The sequence below is a fragment of the Equus quagga genome, unplaced genomic scaffold, assembly GCF_021613505.1.
Source record: "Equus quagga isolate Etosha38 unplaced genomic scaffold, UCLA_HA_Equagga_1.0 73672_RagTag, whole genome shotgun sequence".
Classification (NCBI taxonomy): Eukaryota; Metazoa; Chordata; class Mammalia; order Perissodactyla; family Equidae; genus Equus; species Equus quagga.
In genome coordinates, this window is record NW_025802865.1 from 27,908 (window position 1) to 40,681 (window position 12,774).

General features: G+C 55.1%; 2 protein-coding genes across 4 annotated transcripts in view; both read right to left on the bottom strand.

The window, feature by feature from the left end:
- LOC124234417 (cysteine--tRNA ligase, cytoplasmic-like) overlaps positions 1–3,884 on the bottom strand; it is a 28,577-nt gene extending 24,693 nt beyond the window's left edge. Inside the window, exon 1 of one of the 3 annotated variants that reach the window (XM_046651768.1) lies at positions 3,787–3,884. In XM_046651768.1, coding sequence (XP_046507724.1) covers positions 3,787–3,811 — 25 coding nt within the window. In that variant the 5' untranslated portion in view covers positions 3,812–3,884. The remainder of the gene's footprint in view (positions 1–3,786) is intronic. The other 2 variants (XM_046651770.1, XM_046651769.1) reach the window with 2 other exon arrangements.
- A 2,930-nt stretch (positions 3,885–6,814) lies between these two features.
- On the bottom strand, positions 6,815–12,612 carry LOC124234416 (uncharacterized). Its single transcript, XM_046651767.1, has 5 exons — positions 12,374–12,612; positions 12,245–12,270; positions 11,122–11,379; positions 8,997–9,039; positions 6,815–8,037 (listed from the first exon to the last, which is right to left on the bottom strand). Exons 1-5 carry the CDS (start codon positions 12,600–12,602, stop codon positions 7,733–7,735), a joined length of 861 nt encoding a protein of 286 aa, XP_046507723.1. The 5' UTR covers positions 12,603–12,612; the 3' UTR covers positions 6,815–7,732.
- Between the last annotated feature and the right edge of the window lie 162 nt (positions 12,613–12,774).

The following is a 12,774-nucleotide window of genomic DNA, read 5'->3' on the forward strand; positions in this document are numbered from 1 at the left end:
AGCACCACTCTGAGAACAGTGGCACGGCAATTTCAAGATCCTAAGCGCCCGGAAGCCCCAAATAGCAGGCAGACGGAGAGATTGTCTCCCCAAAAAACGTCTTCCAGGGAGCAAAGCAGACGGCAGGGAACTCCCCACACCCTCACACTGGCTGTCTGTGTCGAGCGGGGATCCAGGCGATTATTTCCCTCTGTTTTCTTCCCTGCCCACCTTCTACCTTATGTTATTTCTAGGATGAGAAAAAAACGTAAAATGTTCTAACCAGCGGACGGCTTGAAAGAGCTAAGACCCTAGTTGAGGGAACTGCTGGTGGGCGGGCTGCTGGGGAGGTGGCCCTGGAGGACCAGCGCCAGGCCCCCCGGCCGACGCCTCCTGTGGGGAAACAGGCTCAGACAACACACGCCTGGTAAAGCTGTTGAGCATTAAGCAAAATTACACTTGTCAAATGTTTAAAATGCCTCCTGGCACTCAGCCAGCGCCCAATGGGTTTGCCATTACTATTATTATCATAATCACTCCCGCATTAGTGTTCTTATTATCAGATTCGCCCTGGAGGAGTTTACCTGGGGACTACACACACATGTAAAATGCGCCGTCTGGAGCAGCTCAGACCTTCAAAAAGGAAGGCTGTCCTCAGGCCGGAGGGGCGGTGCCCAAGGCGCAGTGGGAGGACGGGCTTGCCCCGGGCAACAGTCGCTGGGCTCACTGCAGCAGCTGCATGAAGGCCACGGAGGAAACACACACAGAGGCCAGCCGTGAAGTGGGCACGGCTTTGGGCCAGCCTGTGGTCTGGCTCTCGGCCTGCGATGCCAAGGTTAGAGGAGCGCTCCCGAGCAGGGCAGGCATCTGCGACTGTGATGACCACCGTTTAGAAAGCCCAAGTCTTTACAAGACGTTTCCTGAAACCACACAAACTCAAGAACCGCATCCACATCACATGAACCGCACTCCTGACGTGAAACGGCAAGCCCCGCACGGCGCCCCCGCCCTCCCACCAGCATTTAAACCTGCTCTGGGGCTCCGCTCTCAGCAACCTGCAGTCCTCCTTCCTCCCACCTGGTAAGAACGGGAAACAGCAAAGCCTATCAGCTCTAGCCTCTGCTCTGCCTTGACTCCCTTGGGCACTGGGGTCCTGTAATTCTCAACAGAATCATCAAAGGGAGCAGGGCACGGTGCTGAAGATCCCGCTGCCATCACACTGACCGGAGGAGGCCTGGCCGCGCCTCTGGCTAGCTGTGTGACCCTGGACAACCCACTTCTCTGAGCCTCAGGAATCTCACCTGGACAGGAACATGAGGGCCTATCCACCACACAGGGTCGCTCTCAGGATTACAGGCGATAACAGATGTCTTTAGAGCAGGGCCTGGCACAGACTCGTGCTGAGAAAAATGCTAGCTGCAGTATTATGATGAACATCATTGGAACTAAATGTATAAAAAATTAAACCTCCAGGGGCTGGCCCCGTGGCCAAGTAGTTAAGTTCACGCGCTCCGCTGCAGGCAGCCCAGTGTTTCGTTGGTTCGAATCCTGGGCGCGGACATGGCACTGCTCATAAAACCACGCTGAGGCAGCGTCCCACAAGCCACAACTAGAAGGACCCACAACCAAGAATATACAATTATGTACCGGGGGGCTTTGGGGAGAAAAAGGAACAAAAATAAAATCTTTAAAAAATTAAACCTCCAGTCTGACCTCACAGGCGGCCACAGAGAGTGCCCCGAGTCTGCAGGGCAAGGCCTGGGACACGAGCTCCGTCCACCCCGGGGGTCCTCAGAGGTGAGACGCGTCTTCCAAGACAACCAGGCCCTGGAATAGGCACCGTGCCTGCGCACCTTCAAGCTACAAAGAACCTGCAAACTCAGTGCCATCACAGGGGACCAAACAGATGCTCTCAGTCCACTTAGGGAAGATGATCTGAAATGGGAAGAATATTCTAGAGGAGGGCCTCCGTGAAAAGTCTGGGAAGACGGTCACATTTGATGAATCCAACCTTGGGAATAAAACGCATCCAGAAACTGGAAACCAAGAACACGTAGAACGCTGGGAGCCGTATCAATGAAGCTTCTACCACTTCATTTTATTTCCTGTGTCCTCAGAGGATGGTCTACGTTCTCGTCCTTGAGGGGGAGCCTCGGGACAGGGTGTGTGTGTGGGGGGGGGGGGGGGGCAGCAGTCAAGGAAACAGCAGGCGGGCTACGTCCTGGAGCCGAGCACGGGGTAGGAGATGCTGCCCTAAGGTTTAAGACTAGGAAACACTGTCAGCTGTCCGACAGCCGGGAGGGTTGACCCCAACCTACGCGTCCATCTCCAAAACCAGGCCAATCTTATCAAGGCTCTGAAAACCTCAAGTGCGGAAGCAATTTAAAAAAAAAAAAACACAACAATGTCATTTGTCTTCACAGACGAACCCAAAACACACTTTCGCTCATAAAACAACAAAGAAACACCCTGTGGTTTCCCAGGTGGACACAGGCGCCTACCGCATGCCAGGCACACGTCTAAGCCCAGACGTACATCTGCTGACGCCTTTACCACGCACACGTCCTCAGAGGCAGGACGACTTCCCTGCCGTGCTGGGAGGAAGGGGCAGCGTGGGGACCCCAGTCCAGCCGGATCGCTCCGCGTGGGGGACGCGAACCACGCGGCTCTTTCTTAGGGGTCTGGATGAACGGTGAGGGCGGCCGGGCTATGTGGCGGGTGTTGATGACACCGGAATCCAGGCACACCTGTCAGGCGGAATGCAGAGTGCCTGGAAGGTGGGTACTAGTAGGGGACAGCAGCCCTGGCATCTGGGTGCCTCCCACGTCACCAGATTACCCAGGAGGTGACAGCTGCCCACCTAGAACCCCAGCGCGCCAAGGAAGCCTTGGACAGCCTCAACCGCGGGTGGAGCTGGCGGTGTCTCAGAAAAACCTGCACCTGATTTTCTCCAGCCGAAATAAAAACTGTATACACTGCTAATTCTTCCTGAGGAAAGTTGGCTCCAGACTTAGGAATGTGAGTGACAATCTCTGGTCTCTCCCGCGCAATCTTGCATGAGGGATGGCGGAACAAGACCCAGTGCTCCTGGGATGGCAGCCTGGGGATGCACTTGCCTACCGGCTGGTGACATGAGCAACAGGATGGGCAGAGCCAGAGCTGCTCACAGAACCTCCTGGGCGGCAATAAAGTGGGGCAATAACGCCGTGACCAGGCAAACGCCTATGGCCACTGTTTGCAGCTGCACAGTAAAACCCCAAGTCCTTTCATGTGTGTGTGGGGGGGCGTGCCTCACTTCCTCGGCCCCAATTTCCTAAGTGGCAGCCTAGGCGCCCTCTGCCCACCCCCGAGATGCTGCCCGGGCTGGGCGGAAACCAAAACAACGCTCCAGCTTTGCCTGGCCCCAAAATCCAGGGATCAGTCGGGGGACATGCAGGGCCACCTCCGCGGGATGGGGCGCGAGAGGACCTCGGCACAACCCAGTGAGAGCGCTAGGGCCAGGGCTGGGTCCCGCGGGGGACGGAGGGCGAGGAGCGCTGGCCCAGCCCAGGGGTCACGCCAGACACCTCGCCCAGCCCGCGGACGCGCCGCCCTCAGACCCGGGGTCACCCCTCCAGCCCGGCACACTCAGACCCGGGGTCACTTCTCCAGTCTGGGGACCTCAGGCCCGGGGTCATCCCTCCAGTTCGGCGACCACAGACCCGGGGTCATCCCTCCAGTCCGGGGACCTCAGACCCGGGGTCGCCCCTCCAGTCCGGGGACCTCAGGCCCGGGGTCGCCCCCCGCCCGACCGCCGCGCGCACTCACTGTGCTCCCCGGAACAACCTGCCATCCTAGGAATCGCGGACCCTCGGGTGCGGCGACAGCTTGCCAGAATCTGATGCAACCGCCGCCCCGGAAGTCCCTCCCCGCGCCTGGCCGGCCCCTCCCCACCTTCCGGGACACGCCCGGTCGCTAGGCAACCGCCGCGGGGACCGGGCGTCGAGAGTCCGGGTCATGCTGGGACTTGTAGTTCTTACTGCGCTGCCGCCCGCGCCCGTGTGCATCCCCTGGGACGCGCAGTCCGTGTCCGGCCTGGGGACAAGGCCGTGACGAACCAGGGGGCTGGCTTCGGGGCGGAGTTTGCAGTCTCGCCGCGGGGAGCAAGCATTAAAGACTCAGGCACGGGGGTTAGCACTGCACCAAGTGAGGTGGGGACAAGCCCCAGCCAGGTGGTGAGAGAGGGCCTCCCAGGGACAGAAATGTGCTGGTCAGCCACAGAGGACTTGTTCAAAGGAAGGCTCAGTGGAGGAGACTGGGGATGGGTGGGAAGTGCATTCCAGGCAGAGGGAACCGTCCTGCAAATGACCCCAGCAGAAAGCAAGCCACTGAGAAACTCAGCACGGCGACAGGACACACATGAGCAGCCCTGGCGAGAGATGGGGCTTGAGGCTCAGGCTAGGGCCAGTGCTTCTTGAAACATCTGAGAAAGTCAACAATGGCAGAGGCCCACTGAAGGCTTTAGACAGCAGTGGGTGTGAACAGATTCATGCTCAGAACCGTCATTCTGACAACTGCTGAGTGGACTTGGAATGGATTCGGGAAAGCAGGACTTGCTAGGAAGCCGTTTTGATCGTCCGTAGGAGAGTAAATGGTGGCCTGGACTAGCAGTGTGAGCAGACAGATCTAGGGGAGCCATGGGAGGCGGTAAACGCGACAAGTGTGGGGATGAGGTAGGCGGTGGGGCTGGGGAAGACACCCTAGTTTCTGGACTGAGAGAGACTGGGTGGTTGTGGCGTTCACTTTAACACTGAACCGCAAGTTGAAGATGCTTGGCTGGCACTGGATGGAAAGAAGCAGCAGACAACGTGAACTTATTTGACTAGGAACCCAGGCTGCATATTTGCATATGCAGTGCTAACTCTGGAGGACATTTCCAAACATTTTAATCAAACCAACAAACTTAAATTTTCATTAACCAAAGATTAATCCATAACATCTTAAAAGACATTGGGTTAATTTCTATTGTATTTAGAATTTATGTAAGCGCTTACTTTAAGCCAATTAAACAGAGCTCTTAGTTTTGGCCATATCACCCGGGGGTAAAAATATCACACACACAGACACAGACACACAGACACAGAGCCTTCACATACATTGTTTTAAAAATCACTGCCATCAATCAGGCAACGAGTCAATCGCCAAGAGAGGGCACCCCACTTGGTTGCTGGGGTGATCAGGCCCGGAAACCAGAGGGGGGGCTCCCAGAGGTGGAGCCTTTGATATTTTAAAGATTTGTTTGTTTCTCAATTGCAAAGCTCAAAAGGAACCCAAAAGTGGTCACTGTCACTTTAAGAGAGAGGAAAGAAAAGGTTCCATTAACTTGAAAATCTCCTGAACCTAGGGCAGCATCCCACTTGTTCCGCCTGTGGGGTTCCTATAGCAGGGGGCGATGGGGGCGTCCCTCTGCATTGCATGCCTTGTACACCTTCCCTATTATGCCTGGCAGTCCTAAGTGCCAGGTGAATTGTCCCAAAGATAAAAGAACAGAGAAAAACAGTGAGGAATTTTTCCGCCGGTCTGGGGGACATTCTACCCAATTGCGTCCTAGAGCCATCTCCCAAGAAGGGGTCCCCATACTCAACCAAAGGTTAGAGTTTGGTACTTTCCTTGAACTGGAGTCCCGATTGGGACTTTCCCGCAGTTCAGAGAGCGGTCAGGTGCCAGAGAAAGGGATCCCAATCCAGCCTTAGGAAAAGAAACCTGTCACGGGAGTCTTGGAGATTGGCGGCCGTCCTAATGACTTAAGTGGCCGACCCGTGCCCATGTAAAATTTGTCTATTAGAGATAGAATCAGGAAGAAATGGATTAATTCATTTTCCATCACCCTCAGGCTTAAGGTACTGATTCTCTTCAGGCTGAATGCCACAATTTGCCCCATAGAGTAGCCATGGGCAGCAAACATGGATTCATACAGCTGTCCGAGAGGGTTCCCGATGGAGCAGTGAATTTAGATCCATCCTTGAAAAAGAGAAAGGCACAAGGAAGACTATAACTTCAGCTCACAAGCTGGTGAAGCAAGCAGGCTCAGCAAGCCAAGGAGTCAAAAGAAAGACTTCTTGGGCTCAAGGTCTGGAAGTAGCGCTCCTCTATTCAGAAGATAGTGTGGGGACAGGGCCCATGGGCAGCGAAGAGCTGTAGCATGGCGACAGGGCCCATGGCCAGGACTTAACAGCTCTGTTTATCCCATAAGGAAGTATTCCCAGTTAGACATTTTAAAACATACTTAGGCAAAGTTGATATAACCTCTTTATAAAGAAAATCAGCTTCTAAGTTGTGTTCCCACTATCATCCAGGTTTCCAAATTAACAGTTTCCTCTTCGGGGAACCAGGGACATTGTTCTTGTACGAAATGTAGGAATTTAGCAATCTGTCCCGAAGAGGCTCTTATGTCTCCTTTTTGCAAGCATACATGTTATTATTTCTATACAGAGCCTTCTTTCTTTAGACTCAGTATGGCCCAAAACTTCTCAAAAGTTCTTAATATTTCTTCCTCTTCCTGACCTTATTTCACTCTCCCTTCTAGAGAGGGAGAGGGACTGAAACTTCTCAGCTTTTTAAGTTCTGACCTACCACCTGTCTGTCCTTTCCTCACCCTCCCTCTCCAGAGTGGGGCTAAAGAGGGCTCTTCTTTCCAGCCCTGGGTAGGAACCTATCCGTCCTGGGAAGAGGGGAGAACTTACCCGTCGGGTCCCTGTTAGGGCGCCACTTGCCGGGCTCCAGCCTCGGCAGAGTCCAGGTACCCGCGGGAGAGACAGCGTCGGCGAAAGTGTAAGTGCTAGACGTGAGACTCGAAGCAGTTGCAAGCAAGTCCGATTTATTTCGGGGACAGGGTACACTTATATAGAAAAAATCACACGAGGTGGTCTAACTATTGTCGTCATGGGAACAATAGATGAGGGGCAGTGCGTGACTAAAGGTAATAATCAAAGGTGGTTATCTACATCCAGATGTGCAGCAGACATATGGATTGTTTAGGAAGAGGTTACATAGTTTCAGGGTCTTTATGAAGTTAGGAGGGCAGCGAGCATATAATTAACGGACTATAGACCCCACCTCCTTGGGGGCTGCTGTTTGTTCTTTGAGATATGTTTATTGCTCGTTCTGCCTGTTTTTACAAAGCTTCCAGGACTGAGGGAAGACGTTAATCAGTAATAGGCTTTAGAAAGGAGGACAAAAGATTCTGCTTAAAGAATTATGTTCCCTGGAGAAGTGCCTTGCACAATTCTCCTTCCATTGCCAGACCTTGTCACGATACAATGGCAGCTAGATTGGGGGAATGCTTTGCACACATGGGGACATCCCAGTGATTGAGATCAAGGAGTCGGTGGCTGCAGAAAGACAATCACCAAACTCTCCTGGCCTCGGTGCCTGGGAACAGGTTCCAGGGAAGGTGAACCTACCCAGCACAATAAGTGGTTTCCAGGAGAGAAGCTCACACCTCCTTGAAGTCCACTGAGGACCTGCCCATCTCTGCCACGCTGGCCAGAGGCAGCCCGCCTGGACTCCCCTGCCCTGGCAGAGCGGCACTCTTGGGTGTATGCGGAACTGACCTCCCCACGGGAAGCGTTATGTAGACTCTATTGAGACGACGTGCACAGCCCCAGCAAGGATTCAGGAAATTTCTGCCGGGGCCAGCACTGGGTGGGAAGCTCAGATCCTACCCATTCACGACACTGCTTAAAGGCATGCGCCTGTGCCAAAGGAGTGGACTCTAATTTGGGGTCTCTGCATGCTTAGCTAAAATATTTTCAGCAATCAATTTGTTTATAATATTTTCCAAACATGTACGTAACCGCATTTGATGGAGGGCAGCCATGAGTTTAAAAATGGAAGCTTCCCTGCCTAACTTGCTTCTCCACGTGATGAGCATCTCATGATGCACTTCAATCAAATTTCCTCGATTTTCGTAACGGCACCTCTCGATCTCGTTTCCTTCGAGTCCGATAAGCGTCATAAACATGTTCCATTTACTTGGTGTAACCTCCTGTCCGAAGATATAATAGGTCTGACTGGTGGCTGAAAACAAAAAGGAAGCGTTTGTTTACATTTCTGGAAGGCACGTGGAGCACGCACTGTAACTCTGCTCCCTGGGGGTGCTGTCCCAGAGGCGTCTCCTCCTCTCCCGAGGGCTGCACACCAGCAGGCACGCCCCGGCCCAGGACGTGGGAGGCGCTGTGCAACCCCAGCTGATCCCACAGAAGGGAGCAGGCGCAGAGGCCAGGAGACGGAGGTCAGTCCAGGGCCTGCGCAGCTCGGGTTCTGGTTGCGCCCGTGCCTCATTCATTCCTGGAGCCAACGAGCCCAGCAGGAGGAAGCAAGGATCTGGGAGAGCCCGAAGCCCCGTGGGGATAAGGAATCCGCTGAGGGGCCCCCTGCCCTTCCTGTCTCCCTTGACACCGGGAGAGAGGCTGTAAGGGGGTCGGCCCTGAGAAGACCTCGCAGCATGAGCCAGGGGTGCCGCGCTCAGGATCTGAGACTGGGGCAAGTTTTGTAACCTCTCTGGGTTTCGGATTCTCTTGCTTTTAAACCTGTGAAATGGGGCAGTCTCACCGAGCTGCTGGTGAGGATGAGGTTATAGAAAGCAGCTGCTATGCAGCATGTGTTCAACAAATCCTGACTCTCGTACCACTAAAAACACAGCATTGGAGCCAATGAGGGACCAACAATCGAGGGTGACGCAAGTATTCCTACCACTCACTCATGTTTTTTCTTAAAAACATGAACGTTTTATAAAATAACGGCAACATTCACTCTTTATGAACCCCACAAAACTTCTATTTGACAAACGTCTATTTTCTCTAATGTCATTAGTGAACGTGAAAAACTGAATTTCAAATCCACAGGGAAGGTCCTTATAGCCTCGAGGAGGCAGATATTCCCCAATCTCAGAAATAAAGACATAAGGCCTTGACGTTCACAGCAAACAAGATTTGAGCCTGAACAGTCAATATAAAAGAAGAACTCGGTTTACTTACCGTTAGAGGACGTGTCCTTCAAAAAATACGTTTGTTCATATTCCTGCAGAGAGAAGAGAATAAAATTGTTCCAGGAGAAGAAATCTGTGTGGCCTCTTCGAGGAATTCTACTGCAACAGGACCAGAACCTGCTCTCTGGAAGGAGCAGCGGGGTGGGGGCCAGCGGCCCTCCGTGCACCTGAGGAGACCCAAGAGTGGGACGGCAAAGTCCGCCCACAGGGAAGTGCCCCCCTGTCCCACCCACAGGTGACAGAGAGCTCACAGCCCACCTGTGTCCTCTGGGTCATGCTCCGCAGGACACTGCTGGGGCTCGAGGACCACACTGTGTTGTCACGGCTGACCCTGCTTGGGTGGCCCGGCTGCTCTGAGCGTGCCCCCCGACTCTTTCCCAGACCCAGCCCTCGCTCCCTCCACCCTGGGCGAGGGGATGGCGGCGGCAGGAATCAGTAAAATGATGTCACCTGCGGGTGACCTGTTCTACTCGGGACAATACTAACGGAGAGGACACCTGTGCACAGAACGCACCGTGAAGCAATGTTAGTGACTTACACGCAGTTTCCTGGTTCATGGAAACCTCAGTGCGGACCGGACTCCAGACACCCTGGACCGACCGCCCTTGTAAGGAGCCGCTACTAGCGATGGCTCCCCACGCCCGGGCCTCCTGAGGACGAGCTGAGGCCTTCTCTTTAGTATCAAGCCGCCTGCCCTGGGCGTAAGGCCCAGAACATGACTGCGAGGTTCAAGTCCCAGCTCTGCCTCTTGTCCCCTGCTGGCTCGGCGCCTGCCTCACCCTCCTTGTCCCGTAGCTGCTCAGCCGCAGACTAAGACGGGTTGTATGCTCACGGCACAGTCTGAGAGGGGCACCCAGGGCCCCCGCACCCTGCCTGACCGCCCAGTGCCTCTCACTGACATGGGCAGAGTCCTCACTTGTGCATTTCATGTTCTCGGACTCCTTGGAGAATCCGAGGATCACAGACCACCTCCCTGAAATGCTGCCTAAGGGCACACGACCCACTCAGCCACAGTCTCCGAGAGCTCCACCTCCAGGCCAGAGTCAGGGGCCCAGGGGCCCACGACCTCTGGCACAGGGGCCCCATGATCTCCTCCCTGACACCCTTCCCCTCAGCTGCACATAACGTCCCATCTTCCCAAGGGGCCCTCCTCCCCAGGGCCACTTAGCAGGTGTCTGTTCATCTTGCCAAACCTTATTCAAGTTGTCACTGCCTCGGGACAGCACCCCTGAAGCCCCACAATGGAGGACAGAGACTGTCACTCTGTGCACAGCTGGACATGGCACCTGCTTCCATCCTGCACGGTCCACCCGGCGGACGTGTGTGCTCCCCACTCCCTCCCCGGTCCCTGCAACCCTGTCTTCTCCAGACGCCACGCCTGGCACACAGGAGCGGCTTAGCTGAGGTGTGCGGCGCTGACCCAAGAAATGAGCACGCACTCAGGAGGCTGCGGTCTAACACCGGCCTGTGGGCCTCCTCGACCCTGCCACATTCCAGACCCGGGAGCCGAGCAAGGACACTGAGCCTCGGCGTCCCCTTGGACAGCAGGTTGGGTTGGGGACTGTTAGGGATTGGTTTGTGTTCTCCACATGTGGAAGTCCTCACTCCCATACCTATAAATGTGGCCTCGTATGGAAACAGGGTCTTTGCAGATGGTAAAGACGAGGTCATTACGATGGCCCTAATCTGAATAGTGCCCTCATAGAAAGGGGAAATGTGAACACGGGCTCACACACAGGGAGAACATCATGGGAAGATGAGGGCCGACGTCGGGATGGCGCTCCTACAAACCAAGGAGCCCACAGATTGCCAGAAACCACCCACGGCCAGGTGGGAGGCCGGGAGCAGACTGTCCGTCACAGCACTCAGGAGAAACCAGCCCTCCCACACCTTGATCTCGCACTCCCAGCCTCCAGAACTGGGGGACAATGAATTCCTGCTGTTTCAGCCGCCATGGCCGTGGCAGGAACTTTGTGGAGGCCGCCCCAGGACACTCATACAAGAATGTGAGAGAAGCACGTGTGTTAGCACTGAACACAGGGCCCTGCATACAGTAAGCGCTCAATAAACGTAGGCTTTGTTATTGTTCAGAGCCACCCAGATGTCTCACTCACCTGCTCCAGACTACTGAGGGAGCGGTGCTGTTCCGCCAGGCCCTTGGGCCCATGGGCGCCGGGGACACAAATTGCTGGCACCCGCAATTTGATGCTTTTCTCGGGGTCCTCAGAAGGCCCTGGGCAGCTCCCGGCCCCGGGGTCCAAAGCCAAACTTTCTTCCTCCAACTCCCGCTCTGTCTCCACACCAGCGGCTGATGGGTCCCGCTCAGGGTCCGGGGGTAGTAATGCGTCGTCTGACTGGCTGCGTGCAGGTGGCTAAAAGACAAAGTCATTTCTTTTGGTGCCAGGAGCCTGCAGGATGGGCCGTTCCCAAGCCACTTTTAGAGAAAGAAATGCCAACAGTCTGATAGGTAAGCCAGAGCTGTGCCATTTGAGAGAATACTGCATGGGGTCAGGTCCCACTCTGCCACCCACTCCCCAGGGGATCCCAACACAAGACACTTGTGGGTTGAACGGTGGCCCCCAAAGAGAGATGCCCACGTCCTAACTCTGGGACCTGTGAACGGAACCTCCCTTGGAAATAGGGTTTTTGCAGGCGAGGTCATACTGGATTAGAGAGGGCCCTAAATCCAATGACGAGTGTCCTTAGAAGGATACTGATTGAGCTACAGAGACACATGGGGAGAGCACCCCGTGAAGACGGGGGCAGAGACTCGGGCGAGCGTCTACAAGCCAAAGAATGCTGAGGAGCGCTGGCAACCAAGGAGAGAGGCGGGGCAGAGCCCCCTGCCCACCGCGAGCCTCAGGGAGCCAACCCCACCGACACCTTGATTTCGGACGTCAGGCCTCCAGAACTGGCAGACAGTAAGTTCCTTACTGTTTCAAGCCACCCGGTTGGTGATAATTTGTTTGGATAGCTCTAGGAAACCAAGACAAAGCCCTTTGCCCCTGTGTGCCTCAGTTTCCACTCAGTGGTCTAGACCAGCGGAATTTAAATCTTCTTTCAGCACAGACATTCTGGGGCTCTGACAAGGTGGAGGCAGACAGCACCGCACAGCAGGCTGCACACCAGGTGGGAAGGCCTGGGGCTGCCTTGCGCCCGCCCCTGGGATGTCTCCTGAGGCCCCACTGCCTTCAAGGACTGAAGCTACCATTAGGCGAAGCCCTGGGTGATACTTACAGGGCTGCCGTGCTCCTCCGATTCACCTGAAAACAAAGAAGACAGAAATGAAAATAACTGATACTCAACAGGACAATGACTTCCACGGGGGAGACGAAATGCCTTGAATTCACAAAAAAGAGGACTTACGTTTCAAGCAACCGACCACCCACCGGCGAATCTGGACACCTGGAAGACACAGGAGGTGAGGTGACATGGAGCGCTCGCCAGTCCCCGGGGCCCGGCTGGAGCCCTCCTCCCTCGAGGAACTGCCCCTGGCTGAAGTCTCCCCACCCTCCTGGCGGAGTGCACCCCGGACAGCCAGTCTGCAGCTGGCTGGAATCTCAGCTGACCCGAGATTCGGGGCGTTAAGGCCCATGGCTCAGGGAGTGCAGTGCACGGCTCCCCGCCCCAGAGCGCCGAGCTCAGGCGCCCGAGCGGCCCCTTGAGTTACAAAGTGCGCATAGCTGTGTTTTAAATGAAAACCTGTCAAGAACCTTGTTCTCCACCAGGGCCCACTTCTGAGCTCCTGACACAGTGGCTGATCTAGT

Coding starts and splice junctions, on each gene's coding strand:
- LOC124234416 (XM_046651767.1), bottom strand. CDS start 12,602: ATGGGCCTTAACGCCCCGAATCTCGGGTCAGCTGAGATTCCAGCCAGC. Junction 11,380..12,244: donor CGGAGGAGCACGGCAGCCCT/GTAAGTATCACC, acceptor TTTGTCTTTTAG/CCACCTGCACGCAGCCAGTC. Junction 8,038..8,996: donor GAAGGACACGTCCTCTAACG/GTAAGTAAACCG, acceptor TTTTGTTTTCAG/CCACCAGTCAGACCTATTAT.